A 15,528-nucleotide genomic window follows, 5' to 3' on the forward strand; every position below is an offset into this window, starting at 1 on the left:
TACCAGTGTTGCTACATATGAGCAATTTGTAGTGTTGGTAGAAATAATTCTTCCGACTATGTGCTACTGAGGTATTGGGTCGATGCACGGAATCACCAGGAGTAATTTGAAACTAATTGCGTTCATTTTAAGCGCCTAATTACTGAGATATTCGCATTTTTCTATCATTAGGAATTTTCACTCACCTATCGGTATGATTTAGCAGTTTGCGTGAATTTCCACGGGTGGCGTCACCGGTCGAAAAAATAATGGTAATCCGCGATTAAATGCGATTTTAACAGTGTTCTGGTCATTTATTGTGATTGCCAAGGACAGGAGATTAATCTACGTTCTTTCAGCAACAAGTCGAGTGCTTCGTCAAGACGAATGCTGATCGTATAACACTGAGAGACCTGTCCAAATATGAAATAAATGAGGAGTGCTTGACAGGACGTACCCAACGACAACAGTTGCAAACATTTATGTATGATTTTAACAATGTTCTTCTGACTACTGTTTTTCAAGCAATAAAGTTGAGTAATCTACGTTTTTTGAACTTGAAATCTTGTGCTTGGTGAAGACGACAGCTGTCCGTAATGTGTGACCATAGCATATCCATATAATAGACTGCGCGGTCTGTATGTAGGGTTGAATCGATATCACCAAGGTATCGATACTTTCATTCATTACTACTTTTGTATGAAAGTATCGATACTTTTGTTTCAATACCGAGTAAGTATCGATACCTACTTGGTATCGCAACCGTAGGTATCGATACTAAAAGTGCTCGGTATCGAAACAAAAGTATCGATAATGTACTTGTATTTACTTATATCGATTCATCCCTATCTGTATCAGTCTTATGGTACGAATCAAATTGGCACTAGAAACAGAGGACAATAACTGCAGTAAGTTTCCTCTCTTTCTAATGGGGCTGTTGTTAGAGGATTCTCCTAGGCTTTAGTCAAGGCATGGCATGCACACATGTGAGTAAGAGAGGAGCCTACCCCAGCGCAACTTCTGTCCTTCGATCTCGACTTCATTGCTACCATAAGACCGCGCAGTACTATACATACCGCGTATTATACATATATGTCTATGGGAATTATCAGGAACTATCCTCCGTATTGTATCATATTGTATGGCGCATGCTCTGCTGCCACTCTGTGCTACTCGTTTTTCTGTATATACGTATGTACATTTGTATATATGTATATATTGTATTGATTGAACATCATCAACTTTTAACGAACAACACAGCAATTAACGACTATACTTAGGTACACGATATTTCTTTAGAAGATTACAATATTGTATCATGCAGTCGACATAAATATGGATCATGGAACGGCTGGGTCACCGTGGATCGAAGAACAAGGTGTATATATATATATATGATGTATGTATGTGTGTGCGTGCGTGCGTGCGTGTGTATGTATGTATGTATGTATGTATGTATGTATGATATGATGTATGTATGTGTGTGCGTGCGTGCGTGTGTATGTATGTATGTATGTATGTATGTATGTATGTATGTATGTATGTATGTATGCATGATGATATATGTATGCATTTGGATAGAAATAGAACAAAGGAATTTGCATCGTGATCGTTTTGTAGGACTGGCTCTGCTCAGTTTGGCTGGTTAAGGCTGTTCGAAATTACGTGGCTAACACGCTATTTATATCTATTTATTAAATGCAAATCCACTGAATGCGATAGAACTGTTTAAAAACGAACTCATCGAAATAATGTTTCTTCCAGGCTATCTTCCGCGTCGATTATATGTTTCGAAGTGTATGTAATCGTAACCGTTCGAACAATCCAAAGATAGAAGATACATACGTATAACAGGCCAAGCACGGCATTCAAGTCCAAAAGAATCCGACTATGACAAAGACCGCGGGAACGGCATAATTCTTAACTAGATGTTCGCTAGCAATCCTTCCGTGATAATTCTGAGACGACGCGAAGCCGAGGATATAAGAGGCCGACGACCGTACTCGCGTCATTAAGTGGCAATCGTTCAGAGAAACGGTGTCATGTTTTTCTACAATAATAAACTCGTTGTGCAGTAACGGAGGTCGTACATTTCTTTGATACATACATACGCTGCTGGACGCTATACAAAGCGGCAACGCATAAATAAGTTGGTTCTGCTGGTCTTACGTTTGCGAAATGGTAAGAAAATTTCTTTCTGTTAATGGTGTCGATTTGCGAAATCACGGTGACAGAAACCGTGCAAAACGTGATCTGAATAAAAGCAAATTCATGGAATTCAAACGAGTTCAATTTTAAATTAAACAGAGTGTTCGGTATCGGAACAAGCTTCCTCTATTCTTCCATGTTTATCGTTTGATCCATTAGTTCGCAGAAACGACAAAGTATGTAGTTCGCCTGAATGAAAAGAACAGGATACAGTTTACGAAAAGGAATATTGCATTGTTTCAGCGTGAGTGTATATCAATCCATGTCGGCCAAGCTGGCGTGCAAATTGGAAACGCTTGTTGGGAACTGTATTGTCTGGAACATGGGATACAACCGAATGGGCAGATGCCGACGGACAAAATGGTTGGAGACGACAGTTTCAGTACTTTTTTCAGCGAAACCAGTGCCGGGAAGCATGTACCCAGGGCGGTATTCGTCGATTTAGAACCTACGGTTGTTGGTAAGGGAGGAAAAAGAAATAAAGTAGCCGATTCGTCGAATGGTACTACATAATATTATGATGAAACTCATTCGTCGGTCGATTGTTTGGTTCTGTTCGCAGATGAAGTACGAACGGGAACATATCGACAACTATTTCATCCGGAGCAATTAATCACCGGAAAGGAAGATGCGGCAAACAATTACGCTCGTGGCCACTACACGATTGGCAAAGAAATCGTGGACTTGGTGATCGATCGTGCACGAAAGCTAGCAGATCAGTGCACCGGACTACAAGGATTTTTGATCTTTCATTCGTTCGGAGGTGGTACCGGCTCAGGATTCGCTTCTCTGCTGATGGAACGTCTTTCTGTCGACTATGGGAAAAAGTCGAAATTAGAATTTGCAATTTACCCAGCGCCAAGGGTTTCCACGGCTGTTGTCGAACCTTACAATTCAATTCTCACCACTCATACGACCCTCGAGCATTCGGATTGCGCTTTCATGGTCGATAACGAAGCGATATACGACATCTGCCGACGCAATCTCGACATCGAGAGACCATCCTACACCAACTTAAACAGACTGATAGGGCAGATTGTTTCATCGATAACAGCTTCACTGCGATTCGACGGCGCCTTGAACGTCGATTTAACTGAATTTCAAACAAATTTGGTTCCTTATCCGAGAATTCATTTCCCTCTGGTCACCTACGCGCCAGTAATATCAGCCGAGAAAGCCTACCACGAGCAACTTTCGGTCGCCGAAATTACAAGCGCGTGCTTCGAGCCGGCGAATCAGATGGTCAAATGCGATCCCCGGCACGGGAAATACATGGCATGCTGTATGCTCTACAGAGGAGACGTTGTCCCAAAAGACGTAAACGCCGCGATCGCGACCATAAAGACGAAACGAACGATACAGTTTGTCGATTGGTGTCCAACTGGATTCAAAGTTGGTATAAATTATCAACCACCCACAGTCGTGCCTGGCGGTGATCTAGCTAAGGTGCAGCGAGCTGTCTGCATGTTGTCCAACACGACGGCCATCGCGGAAGCGTGGGCACGGCTCGATCACAAGTTCGACCTCATGTATGCAAAGAGGGCTTTCGTTCACTGGTACGTTGGCGAGGGAATGGAAGAGGGCGAGTTTTCCGAAGCTCGCGAAGATCTGGCAGCGCTCGAGAAGGACTATGAAGAAGTTGGACTGGATTCGACCGATGTTGATGTCGACGTATATGCTACCGATGAATATTAATACACCCACCACTTCTCTCATCATTTTACGTTCGTTTTCTTCTTCCTTTGTTCCGCGAAACCGCCGAAACGACGTTTGCTTTCTTCCCCCCCTTTCACTCACCTCTCATTTTCTGTTCCATTAAACTATCAGTAATGGCACGGCAATAAAATCTGAAAAGAAATCAATTGTGTCAGTATATTTGACTAGAGTACCTACATGTGTGTACGTACGTATATAGATGTACTTGAAAAAGCCAACGCGGCGATTAAACAGCATCGTTGCCAGTGCGAATGCATTTTATCCGAGTATTCTATAGCTTGAAATTGCCGACGAACTAATGAGAATCAAGAACAGAAAATCGAAATCTTAGAAACATTTTCGTCGTAAAACGGGATACACGACGTAGTACCTACATCACCTACACATGTACTTACATACCGATATCATTTACTTCGCTCCAAAAAATAAACGTATATAGGTTTAGCATGGTGTTCCACTGATAATACCAAGAGTAACGATAAAAAAGAATAACTACATATACATACATCAAACCAACCAACAACAACAACCACAACAACAACAAATATATGTGTACTTGTTTTTGGTTGGTCCGTGAATTTTAGATGTACATAATTGTTTTTTATTGCATTACACAAACGGGGGCTGGGAAGGCGAAATTAAATAGCGGATTAAATACATCAGCGCGACGCCTTAACGAATTAAAAACGTAAAAACATTAACAGTACAATATAGTTCCTTATCATAGACGTAATGCGATGGCAGTCTTGAGTCCTGGAAAGATGCTGTGATTGTTGCACGATTAATTCGATTCCCGATCTTCTATTTCCTATTCTCTATTTCCTATTTCCTATTTCCTATTTTCATTCGTCTTCTAGATACGCTCTCTTGCGATCTCGTATTGCGATCTTCGACTCTTCTGTCTCGCGTTGTAATCATTTCTTCTGTACCACTCCTTTTTTATTCGTTCAATTATTTATTTATTTATTTATTTCTTCATTCATTTGCAATAAGCTTTTGTTCGTGGCAGTGTCTGTAAAATGCAAAGTAAAACGGAACGATTAATACAGGTTATCATTAATGGACGATACATTATCCGTATTAGCTGAAAGTTGGGAATTTCCGTATTAATAATTTCGCACGATGCGTCTCGAACGAAGAACAATTCTCAAAACGACTGTTAAGAAATGAGTTGTTTTGTGCGACACGCACGACACCCGTCAATGCTAATATTAACAGTATGTACTGTCCACATTATTGCAGCAACAATGTCAAACTCTCTAACTGGCGGCGGCTAAGAAAAACGAATTCTACGTTTACTGCGTCTATGCGAATTACAATAGCGTCAGCTCATCTACGCTAAGATAAAAAAATGCACAGACGTAGAAACGACCTCCTGCCTACCTTTTTTTCTTTCTTTGCATGTCTCTTCTCAGTAATTCCAAAATACGTAATGGAATTTTAAGGGTATACCACGCGGCGAGTCAACGGTATCCAAATAACGCGCGACCCGTCTTTACATCTTCGTATCGAGGAATCGTTGCATCCATAAATCTTTGTTCCCGTTCACGAGACGACACGATAAATCGGTAAGTTTTCGAATACGAGTATTTCATAGAGCTATCGACACATCTGACGATTCTTTGGATTCCGTTAGAGGAATATGGTAGAGACAAGACAAGACCGATCGATCGATCCACTCGTGGATAAGAACATGGGTTTTCAATCTTGTCATTTACGAATGTATATACGTACCAAAATTAAGACTACCTACGCCTCGATTGGCTTCTTTTTTTCTTTCTTCTTCTTTAGGAATGACGGAGTCCTAAGGCCTTTCTTCTTCTTCTTCTCCTTCTTTGGCGATTCCTCGCTAACGCTCACATCCTGCGACACGGAACCCTTAACACGGAAGGTCCCAACCGTAACCATAAACCTTTTTGCATGCACATGCAAACAGCCAATTTTTCCTAATATACATACATAGCTACATGCTTTCTGTCTTTCTCACTCTCGCTCTTTCTTCTCCACGGGGACACGCACGGCCCCACCCCCTAATCACATACTCTAAACTACACCCTTTCCCCTTCTGTTAATTCTCATTCAGTACCTTATGTATCCATCATCAATCATGATCTCTACTCTCACCTTTCTCTCAAGCTTTACCGTTTCGCATAAATATGACACGTTGTATTTGGAAAACATAACGACCCTCCTTGGATTCATGCAAGCGAACACTATTGGCGAACTAGCTCCTTGGTAGGCAGTTTGCAACAGTGAATGGTTAAAAAAAAAAAAAAAAAAAAAAAAATACTTATTTAACGATGAAAAATGGAACCATGAAATATGAAAGATTGTTAGTGCAAAGGAACGCCGTTTATACGAAATGAAATCCTTTCGAGATATACATACATATGGTATGTATACATCAATTACCGATTACGACACAGTGTATCATTATCTCATTCTTCACAGACATTTTATAAATGTCCTCGAGCTTTCCCATGGATATTATCGAACTTGAACGGAACAAGACATTAAACTATTTTTGCGACCAAGCAAAGAATATTGCGTGACCAGGAGTTTTGAATAAAGCTCGAGAACAGTATATATACATACATATATGTATAATACGTAGATGTACAAGTGTACGAGCAACAAACCTCTTTGCTACTTTGTGAAAATGTACTGTGATGTGCATCCGAATGATCCCCGTTCACGGTATTTTCTCCTGTAACATAAAGCACAAAGCATTATATTGTACTGTAACTGTAAAACATTCACTTGTAACAACTGCACAAGGCACAAGCTCCACTCTAAGCAAACTTCTCAACGATTTCGCGTTGCCAAAAAGAAAAAAAAGAAAAAAAAAAGATGAAAGGGAAAGCTTGTACGTGCAAAGTGTAACGAATCGCCGATACCAAAATGTATGCTTACCTCAGACGTGGAAATCTATCCGCGATCCCGGTTATTTACATACACTATGTAGTCCAAACGATTTGACACTTTGGAAAGAGAACAAATTTTTTCTGAAAAGCTTAGTTTGTGAAAAATTGAAATTTATTACAAGCAGCATTATAAATCTGACGGAGATAGGTACATATCGAATGATTGCTGAACTCGCGTTCAGTCCCAACATTCTTTTCCTTGAATTTTTTTTACGAGAAACTTTATTTCGATCGGTGCACGGGATATTTGTACGCTCGAGATACAAAACAGGCACGAAATATGAAAAAATAAAAAACAAAGAAAACGAAAGAAAAACGGAAAACAAACTTTTTTGTTACGAATAAGAATGCGCGGTTTTTTGCCGCTAAGCGATTGAATTATAAAAGCATACTCCCGCCGGCCCGTACGTGTAAGTTCCCAAACTGAAAGTAGAAATAAACAAACATCTTAATTGAGGAAAGGATGTCTTGCAATCTATTGGTTGACGAATGTCGAGAATTTCTAGTACATATATTGGTTAATATGTGGCTGGGCCGCTACTCTGTGTGACTTTTACGCGAACGCGTCCGTTTGATTAATTGGCCGGTGTTAAAACTACTAGTGACTCAGCAACGACGTTCGCCTGATCGCTCCCTTTAATTTCGGGATCGCATCCTCGATTTCTTCGTTTATAGGTGACAAAGGAGGACACTCTTGATCGTGGTTGCATGTGCAAGAATGTTTAGCGGAATAAATGCAGCACTTGGAGGAAGTATCATTATCCGCGTGATCTTCGAGTTCTGCCAATTTCAACGGCTCGGTTACTTTATCGTCGCTCTCGGACGAGTTCGGAGACCTGGCTTGTCGCTCTGCACAATTTGTCCTCGTCAAACTCGACAAAGACGGATTTTCGCATAATAATGCGAGCAAGCTGCGCTCAGTATGGGTACAAGTGTCACGTTGTACATGACTTTGTTCACCGTGAATTTCGTTGTCTTGATCCAAGATTTGTTCCGCTTCTTTATGGTCGGTAACAATACTACAGTCGCAATGTGTCTCGACTCGAAAATTCAATTCGAACGCTTTGTCGTTGGCCTCCGTCAACTTTCTGGTCGCTATTGTACGAAATTCAAAAACAGCTTCAGATTCTGTCGTGACAGCCGGATCATCTCTCGTAATGCTTGATTCGTTGCTGCTTTCTTCGCAGACTTCGATTGAACCAACGGACGAAGCAGCAGCGACGGCGGCGGCGGTTACTGAAACATCGTCGTTATTATTCGTACGTTCGACAATTTCAATAAATTCGGTCTTTCCTCCGACGGTACTTGATATATGTCGAGCTTCTTTTAGCTCTACGTTAGCAGTGTTCTTGGCTCTCTTAAAAGAACAATCGAACTCCGTCATCTCAGTTAGACCGTTCGACCATTTCCATTCATCAAATTCATCGTGCACATCGATTACATGGTGGACGATTTCACGTACAACAACAACGACCGGTACAACATTGTCGTTCGAGTCCTCGGTCAACAGGCTTTTCTGGCGCGTTCCGTTATCCGTCGCCTCCATGGTATCGCAATTATCTTTTAAAATCGACATTAGTGTCGAGGACGAGAGTGGACAGGAGAGTGAGGACGTGGACGAGAACGAAGAAACACGTAACGCGTTACATGGTTCGGTTAACTGCATACTACAAAGCGTACAAGCTCTCTCAAAAATTTCGGCCACGAGACAAAAAATACTCGCGTAAGTGTCGTTGGCGTCAAGCTCGGCAATGATTTCGTTCGCACTATCACTGATATCATTTCGAAATAAGTCACCGTTCGCTTCAAATAATTCTGTGACAGTGGTAACAGGCAGCTCCAACGTGTCGGATTTCTCATTCAAATGGATTTCTTCGGAAGGATTGCTGTTTGATACAAGGTTATTTGCAAGTTCAAAACTGCATTCGCCTTCGCAAAGTTCGTACCGTTCATTATCGTCAAACCAGATACAATCGTACGTTTCCCCAAGCACACATTCCTTCGTGTTCTTGCATTCGAACTGTTTAGACTCGAAAGATTTTTCCTCGTTTGGCCGATAACAACTATCCGGACAATCACTATTGCGTTCGCAGCATGAAAGCAGAGATGACTGCGACGCTCGAAACGTTGTCTCGTCTTTCTTGTTGTCAGGACATTCCGAGTCTACCAATGGTGTTAATCTATACAATAACATCATATCGTCAGTATCCAAAGTGTACTTGGTCGAGATTTTGAAATCGGAACAAGACAAGGCGTTCAATTTTCTTCTTGTTGAAGGCACGGCCACTGAATCGATACCACCGTAGTTTCCGAGTTCTATGATGCGTTTCTTAGTATTTTGGTGAATTGACGTGAAATTTCCCATTTTTCCTCCATCATCTTCTACTATTTTTTCATCAGATCCAGATGGCAAATCAATAATCTCCTCCCGTTCAGATTCCAACGACGAATTTCTCTTAGCTTTCACCCCTGAGTGAACTCTTCTTGTGCTCGCATTCAACGGTGCTGTTGCTGCTGGCGGTGTTCTCTTCTCTTCGCGACTAGTCAAACTCGAATTGTTTTTGCAATAATTGTACTCGATGTCGACTAGTGTGTCAACGGTGGTTCGAATTGCTGAAGAGTACGATATTAATTTAGGCGTCATTCGTTCCGCGATAACGCTGCTTCGAGCTACTTCTAAACGTGGTTCATGCCAGGGAGGGATAAAAATTCGGTAGTCCCATTCCTTACTGCCGATGTAGAATTTGCTTTCAATCTCTTGATCAGTTTCGCTATCGCTGCAGTATCTGCTCGACGAGTCACGATCTGCAACCACATTATCCAAAAAAAAAAAAAAAACACCACTACTGTACTTTATTAACGTTTAACCCCTTAACGTCTACCTTCCTTCTCGTGGAGACAGAAGATATTTCTTATGATCACGATTGCTCACACCTGTGTGTCTGAAACTCGTCGCATTCGCGAGGAATCTAACTTGTAAGTGAAACGTAACGTGTCTCGATGAACAGCACACGGTGTTGTTGTTTTGATGGTGTTGTTACCGTTGTTGTTCTTGCTTGCTTGCGTGCAAGCACACCACACACGCACAGAGCACAGACTCAATCGCTGAAAGTTTTCACTCTTTAAACGTTTACTATTCTATTTATTATACTCTTTAAATGTATTTATTTGGACGGCACGACGATTCGTAATTGATAAATAAAAGCGTGATGCGATACGAAGTGTTAAACGTGCGTTGCAGGACTTTCAAACCAGAAGTTGATACAATGAAACCCACAAGTCTCTTAACAAACACGCGCGGACATGCGGATACGTGAACTTTTCGGGCATGCACAGTGCAAGCGTTAGTGATCATAAATAGAAAGTAAAAAAAAAAAAGAAATGTATGGCAATAAAGAACAAAGTAAGAAGGAACAGACGTTGTGATGTGTTAAAAATGTTGTTGTCATCATGCTTGTGGTATAAGCCTTGTTCTTCTTGTTCAATTGTTTCAAATCTAATGCAACCAATAAGATTCATACAAACATCTTGAGAATGACCGATAGGAAGTTAATATAAAGAGTGAAAAAGAAAGAGAAAAACAAAGAGAAAGAGAAAGAGAAAGAGAAAGAGAAAGGAAAGAAAAGAAAGATACTGCAAATCAAAGTTTTCCATGTGATTCACGTTCAACGTGCATTTCACGTACCATTGAGAGAATGAACAATTGCTTAAACCATTGAGAGAATGAACAATTGCTTAAACCATAAGACCAATGCCACGTGCCCTCATGAGTGCAATTCTTAAGAGCATGGCGCGCGTTTTCAGATCGACACGTCAAATAATGTTGCTTGACTCGCTTACCGTCGCTTAGGACAACCTCTGGCTGACTCGGTGCAGGCACTTGTTTCGTTTCTATTCGCAGTACTCGGGGTTCTACAGACGATTTAATATCGATGCGTTAGTCAGCCAAATTCTTGAGCAACAAACACCTACAAATTAATTACGTATACATTTGAAGAATTGTTATTTACCGTCTCTACTTTCTTCTTCTGTTTCCGAAGTTACCGAAACCGGTGATTGAATCGGACTTTTGGCAGTACTCGATTCGTGCGTTGCGCGGCTAACGTTGAACGAAGACAATGCCTCCGATTCTGACTGGGATTCGTCGTCTTGAATCGGGAGAAATATTGTAAACGATCCATTAGATGTACATATGTATGTATATTGTATTATAAATATACTCAAGTTTCCACTTACATGGGTCTCCTTTCTGTTTGCGTTCGACTTCCTTTTTATACTGATCGAGTTCTTGGTCGGTAACGGCGTCAAATGGATTTTTGGCATACGGTGTCTTATAAACCATTGCGTTGTGCTGAAAGCCTCGTTGAATGATACCTTTACTGGCTGCACCTACCAAAACTACTTGCTCCCCCGTTCCGCTGATGGTGGCATCCTTCCGTACACATATTCAAATGAATATTTTATAATTGATGGTTAATTTGTTTTAGCGGAGACAAAACATGCGTCACATTTTCATACGAGAAGAGAAGGAAGAGGAATTGAACACCGAAATACACAAACCACCAATAACACATTACCTGCATTTTTTTCGCTTCTTCCCACGTAACACCTTCCAATATGTGTGACTGTGGCCCAGCCGATATCTTGTCTGCCCGTCGATAATCTTTGATCTGAACAAGGAAAGATATACACATATGTATACGTAAAAAAACACAGTACTTAAAAAACTACTAACGCGATACTGTATGCTTTGCACGCGTTGGATGTTCCTTGGAAAATAGAATCGCCGGATTTATAAATACTTACGTAATCGGTACTTACCTGTTGTTGTAATTGTTTGAATTCCTTTGGATTGGTATTTTTCGGTACAAATTGAAGAGCACCATCGATCTTCACCGGTGTACTGCTATGGGTCGGAGAGCCGTCTGACACCCACTGCACACAAAACCAGAACGTTAGTCGACCCCCACCGATAATTCAACATACGGTACAGTATCATCAAAGTTTGCAACAATATTTCTCGTATTGTCTGCGTATGCTATGTGTGCCTGCTCTGCCGGTGACATATCCGCGTTGCCCATCATCTTTATCCGTACTACCAACAAGATGCTGCAACTTTGACAATCTTTCGTCCACCGAATTCCGAAATTTCAAATCTTTCGGGCAAGTTGTGCCAACAGTAATTTCTAATGTTTCTTTCTATCGACCGCGAACTTTGTTTTCTTTGTCTCTGTGTGTTTATAGGGTCGATCGATCTGGTTTTGTAAATGCAGTGGGACGAAGAATCGAATATTCGCTGCTTTGACGACACGACTAATAGCAGGCACACATTCATACATAGTTCTGAATACGAATCGCTCGTACGATCGATCTCCATATCTCAACACTGTACATCGCAAAGTCAACCTTCTAGAGATAAAATCGTGGCAACGTAGGATCAAAGAAATTACGAGTTCGTTGCTCAAGAAAATGAATTCGATCCAATCTCAAATTTCATTTCCTTCATCATTCCCACATGCATTTTTTCGTTTCCTTTAACGAAACATGTTATCACACTGTTACAGGGCAATAGGTCCCATTTCCTGTTTAAGAAATTACCTGTACACGATAAACAGTAGACATATATTTATTTAAATATGAAGGAGCTACAAGAGAGAAGTCGAATAAAAGCTATCAACGGTGACAATAACTTTAACCCTTATCCGGTCAAGGTGCATTCAGACTGCCCGTGTCTACGTTACATAAATAGACTTCGCGGATAAGGGTTAACATGGACCAAACGATAAATACCTACGGCTTGTTATAGCAGAATCATATTTTAGATTAATCGCAAACCGTTCGATGCGAGTCACTTTGAATTTCATTTCATAAACCAATTTCCTGTTAAACTCTAACTCACTCATTCATTCACACATTCACACACTCACTCACTCACTCACACACTCACACACTATTTTTCTGTGGACTGTATATTCGCAATTTCTTGTCTATTGAATTACCATAAACTGGAATGTACTATAATATGATGATCTTACCGCACGTTTCACGAATAACAATCAAATCGACGATACAATAGTTAACCAGTAAATATTAAAATACGCAAAGCGAATTGAAAAGTTGTTTGCAAAAAGAAAGAAAAACAAATATTTATCGTTTGATATCGAATAATACGCGTTAATTAAAAAGCCAAGAAATCAAGGAATAGTATTGACCATTCACCATTCTCGTTCTTATTGCTTACTAACTAACGACGAAATAAGTAATAATTACAAAACTGAGCACGTATAATTTTCTTCTTCTAATCTAAAGTAGCGATTGATAGCTGCTTCGAAAATTACGAATATAAGAATACGTGCACGTAAAGTATTCCTAAACATCGATACTGACACGTTTTCAAAGTACTCATTGTTTAATGATATATTTGCATCTTTTCTTCAACATTTGTGTAACTGTTTGCCCGAATTATGTCTTACATTCTCTGTTACACGGTCATCTTTACAAAAGTATGCCATTGAATTTACTCGTTCTTATTCTCAAAAGTGATAACCTCTACCTTGGTGATCTTTTTCGGGTCCGGAGTTCCGGTCTCTAGTATTTCAACCTTCTGATACACATTAGGTGAATTTAGCCAACGTGACCTGTCCGTGCCTTTGCGACCACCTTTCCACAGCCTGTTGGAAAATAAAAATGGACAATTAAGTATGTCTGATCAGTCTCGTGTGATATAAGATATATAGTTACCCTTGTTTATATAGTTCCTCCTCTTCAAGCAGGTATCCTAAAGACGAGACTGCTGGTGGTACTTCGACGTCATTTCTAGGTCGTGGTGGCTCTCCTTTTACCAATGGATTTCTATATATGTAACCCGTACGGAATCCCTTTGAACAACAGGAATAAGCGTCACTTAAGGAAATACTTAAATCACTGATAGAAATTACAAGAGCCAAGAGAAAAGGGTGAGTGTGTGAAGCATACTAGTACTGGAATGCTTACAGCATTATCGAGCATCCTCATGAGCGCTTCAAACTCAGTTCCACCGATTCGCCAACGTTTTTCAAGTTTTTCAGCTAAAGCTGTGCTTTCGGAGATTGGAGCTGCTTGCTGCGGAGTAGGCGGTTTCCTCGAGGCCTCGAATACAGCTTTCTTCGTTTCTTCAGAAATAAGATTCAGATTATCGAGTCCGGCGGGCATCAGTTTTAGTTGCGTCTCGCAAGCCAACACCGTGTTGTAAACATTGAAGAAAGCTTCCTCGACAGTTTCTCCGCAACAGAGAGCACCACGATTCGTTAGCAGCATCACTTTATTCACCGGGCCAAGATTTCTGGTTATCTTTTCCTTCTCCTCTGGTTCAAAGGACCCACCTATGTACTGATGTGTGCTCACCTCCCCTATTACTATACTCTCTTGACCGATTGGCAATAATCCGCACTTCAAAGAGGAAATCTGTATGAAATGAAACGTAAATGAGGTTCCTTTCTCTTCCAAGTACCCAGGGATAGTCGTTGACAGAAAATGATAATACAAGGAGAAACACGGCATACTTTGCTACTTACAGCAGTAACGGACGGAGTGGTAATATGAACGATACACTTGATATCAGGCCTGGCAGCATGAATCGTCGAGTGCAATTGAAATCCTGTCACGTGAACCCCAAAGTTAGTAGTTCCCTGTTCCACGATCGTTCCTTGCATGTCGATTTTAACTAAACTCGAAGCAGTCACTTCGTGGTAAAGCAACCCATAAGGATTAACCAAAAAGTGTTCCTGATCTTGGTTCAATCGAGCTGTAATTTGTCCGCCTACACCCTGAGTCCAACCGTAAAGATCGAGCAATCTGAACACTGCCGCTAACTTGCAGCGCAACAATTTTTCTCCCTTTGCATAACCCATACTTTCAACTCCACGTATATCATTGATAGGTAATACGCAGTTTGAATCTATAAGATGATTCAATTGATTAATCCATTGATAGGAAAAATAAACAATCAAACCTACTTTTAAAGACATTTCCGTTGAACCGAGCACCTTGCGCACCCATCATATCCGAGATTTGTTGTAGAAGACCTGTTGGCCCAGCACCGTCTTTCATTTGCGTTTCAATTATTCGTTCCAGTTCCTCTCGAAACAATCGTGAGTTCATCATCATCTCAACTCTCTTCCTCCTCTCCATTTCTCTCATATCCTACAAAAATGATTGAAGAACATTGAATTGATGTTATATCTCTTCGCACAATTAAGTGAACTAAGTTATGTCGAATCTTACCGCGTCAATATCGGCAGGTCTCATTTTACTTTTCTCATCTTCCGTCAAACCGTCCATTACTCCGTTCGTGTGTGGCTCGGACAACGTTTGTTGTTCGTTCGTGTCCGCCATTGTGGATACGTTTACTGAAACCCTTTTTCCCTTTTTCTGTCTTTTATTGCTTTCTCCGTACTCTCTATATTAAATATTATTTTTCGTTGCGTTATATCCGTATTCGTCTCCCTCCTCACTTCGCTGAATACCGACTATAACAAATATTTTATTCGTCCATCATTAATCTACTTGTTCTTTCGTAAAACCATTCGATTTATTTCAACGTGATTCTCTCATACACTTTGTCGATAATGTTTTTCTTTTATACATATATGAAAGGTCAAATACTCGAGCAACCTGAGCACAAGCATCGATAAATTTTAGAAAAGAAAGTTGTTTCATTCAG

The 15,528-nt window shown here is 40.6% G+C and overlaps 2 protein-coding genes across 3 annotated transcripts; one reads left to right on the forward strand and one right to left on the reverse strand.

Annotated features, from left to right (window-relative positions):
- The first annotated feature begins 1,130 nt into the window (after positions 1 to 1,130).
- On the forward strand, positions 1,131 to 4,604 carry LOC107194331 (tubulin alpha-1 chain-like). Its single transcript, XM_015583936.1, has 4 exons — positions 1,131 to 1,357; positions 1,744 to 2,160; positions 2,431 to 2,647; positions 2,750 to 4,604. The coding sequence occupies exons 2-4, from the start codon at positions 2,158 to 2,160 to the stop codon at positions 3,880 to 3,882; spliced, it is 1,353 nt and encodes a 450-aa protein (XP_015439422.1). The 5' UTR covers positions 1,131 to 1,357; positions 1,744 to 2,157; the 3' UTR covers positions 3,883 to 4,604.
- LOC107194330 (protein hu-li tai shao) lies at positions 3,917 to 15,311 on the reverse strand. 2 transcript variants are annotated; one of them, XM_015583935.1, is made up of 14 exons: positions 15,090 to 15,311; positions 14,822 to 15,008; positions 14,381 to 14,763; positions 13,821 to 14,270; positions 13,569 to 13,705; positions 13,381 to 13,498; positions 11,649 to 11,762; positions 11,405 to 11,497; positions 11,064 to 11,259; positions 10,838 to 10,975; positions 10,668 to 10,739; positions 6,543 to 6,610; positions 5,638 to 5,766; positions 3,917 to 4,915 (listed from the first exon to the last, which is right to left on the reverse strand). In XM_015583935.1, exons 1-13 carry the CDS (start codon positions 15,198 to 15,200, stop codon positions 5,653 to 5,655), a joined length of 2,181 nt encoding a protein of 726 aa, XP_015439421.1. In that variant the 5' UTR covers positions 15,201 to 15,311; the 3' UTR covers positions 3,917 to 4,915; positions 5,638 to 5,652. The 2 variants fall into 2 exon arrangements, with proteins under 2 accessions (XP_015439421.1, XP_015439420.1); XM_015583934.1 differs by having other exon boundaries at positions 5,638 to 5,781.
- Positions 15,312 to 15,528: the final 217 nt, after the last annotated feature.

This window comes from Dufourea novaeangliae, unplaced genomic scaffold, assembly GCF_001272555.1.
Source record: "Dufourea novaeangliae isolate 0120121106 unplaced genomic scaffold, ASM127255v1 scaffold28, whole genome shotgun sequence".
Lineage (NCBI taxonomy): Eukaryota > Metazoa > Arthropoda > Insecta > Hymenoptera > Halictidae > Dufourea > Dufourea novaeangliae.

Bases quoted from the DNA above. Each gene is read 5' to 3' on its own strand.
- LOC107194331 (XM_015583936.1), top strand. The intron at 2,648-2,749 runs GTAAGGGAGGAA...TTCTGTTCGCAG, and splicing joins TTTAGAACCTACGGTTGTTG to ATGAAGTACGAACGGGAACA.
- LOC107194330 (XM_015583934.1), bottom strand. From the start codon at position 15,200: ATGGCGGACACGAACGAACAACAAACGTTGTCCGAGCCACACACGAAC. The intron at 14,764-14,821 runs GTAGGTTTGATT...ATCATCTTATAG, and splicing joins CAACGGAAATGTCTTTAAAA to ATTCAAACTGCGTATTACCT. The intron at 13,499-13,568 runs GTAACTATATAT...ATTTTCCAACAG, and splicing joins GAGGAACTATATAAACAAGG to GCTGTGGAAAGGTGGTCGCA.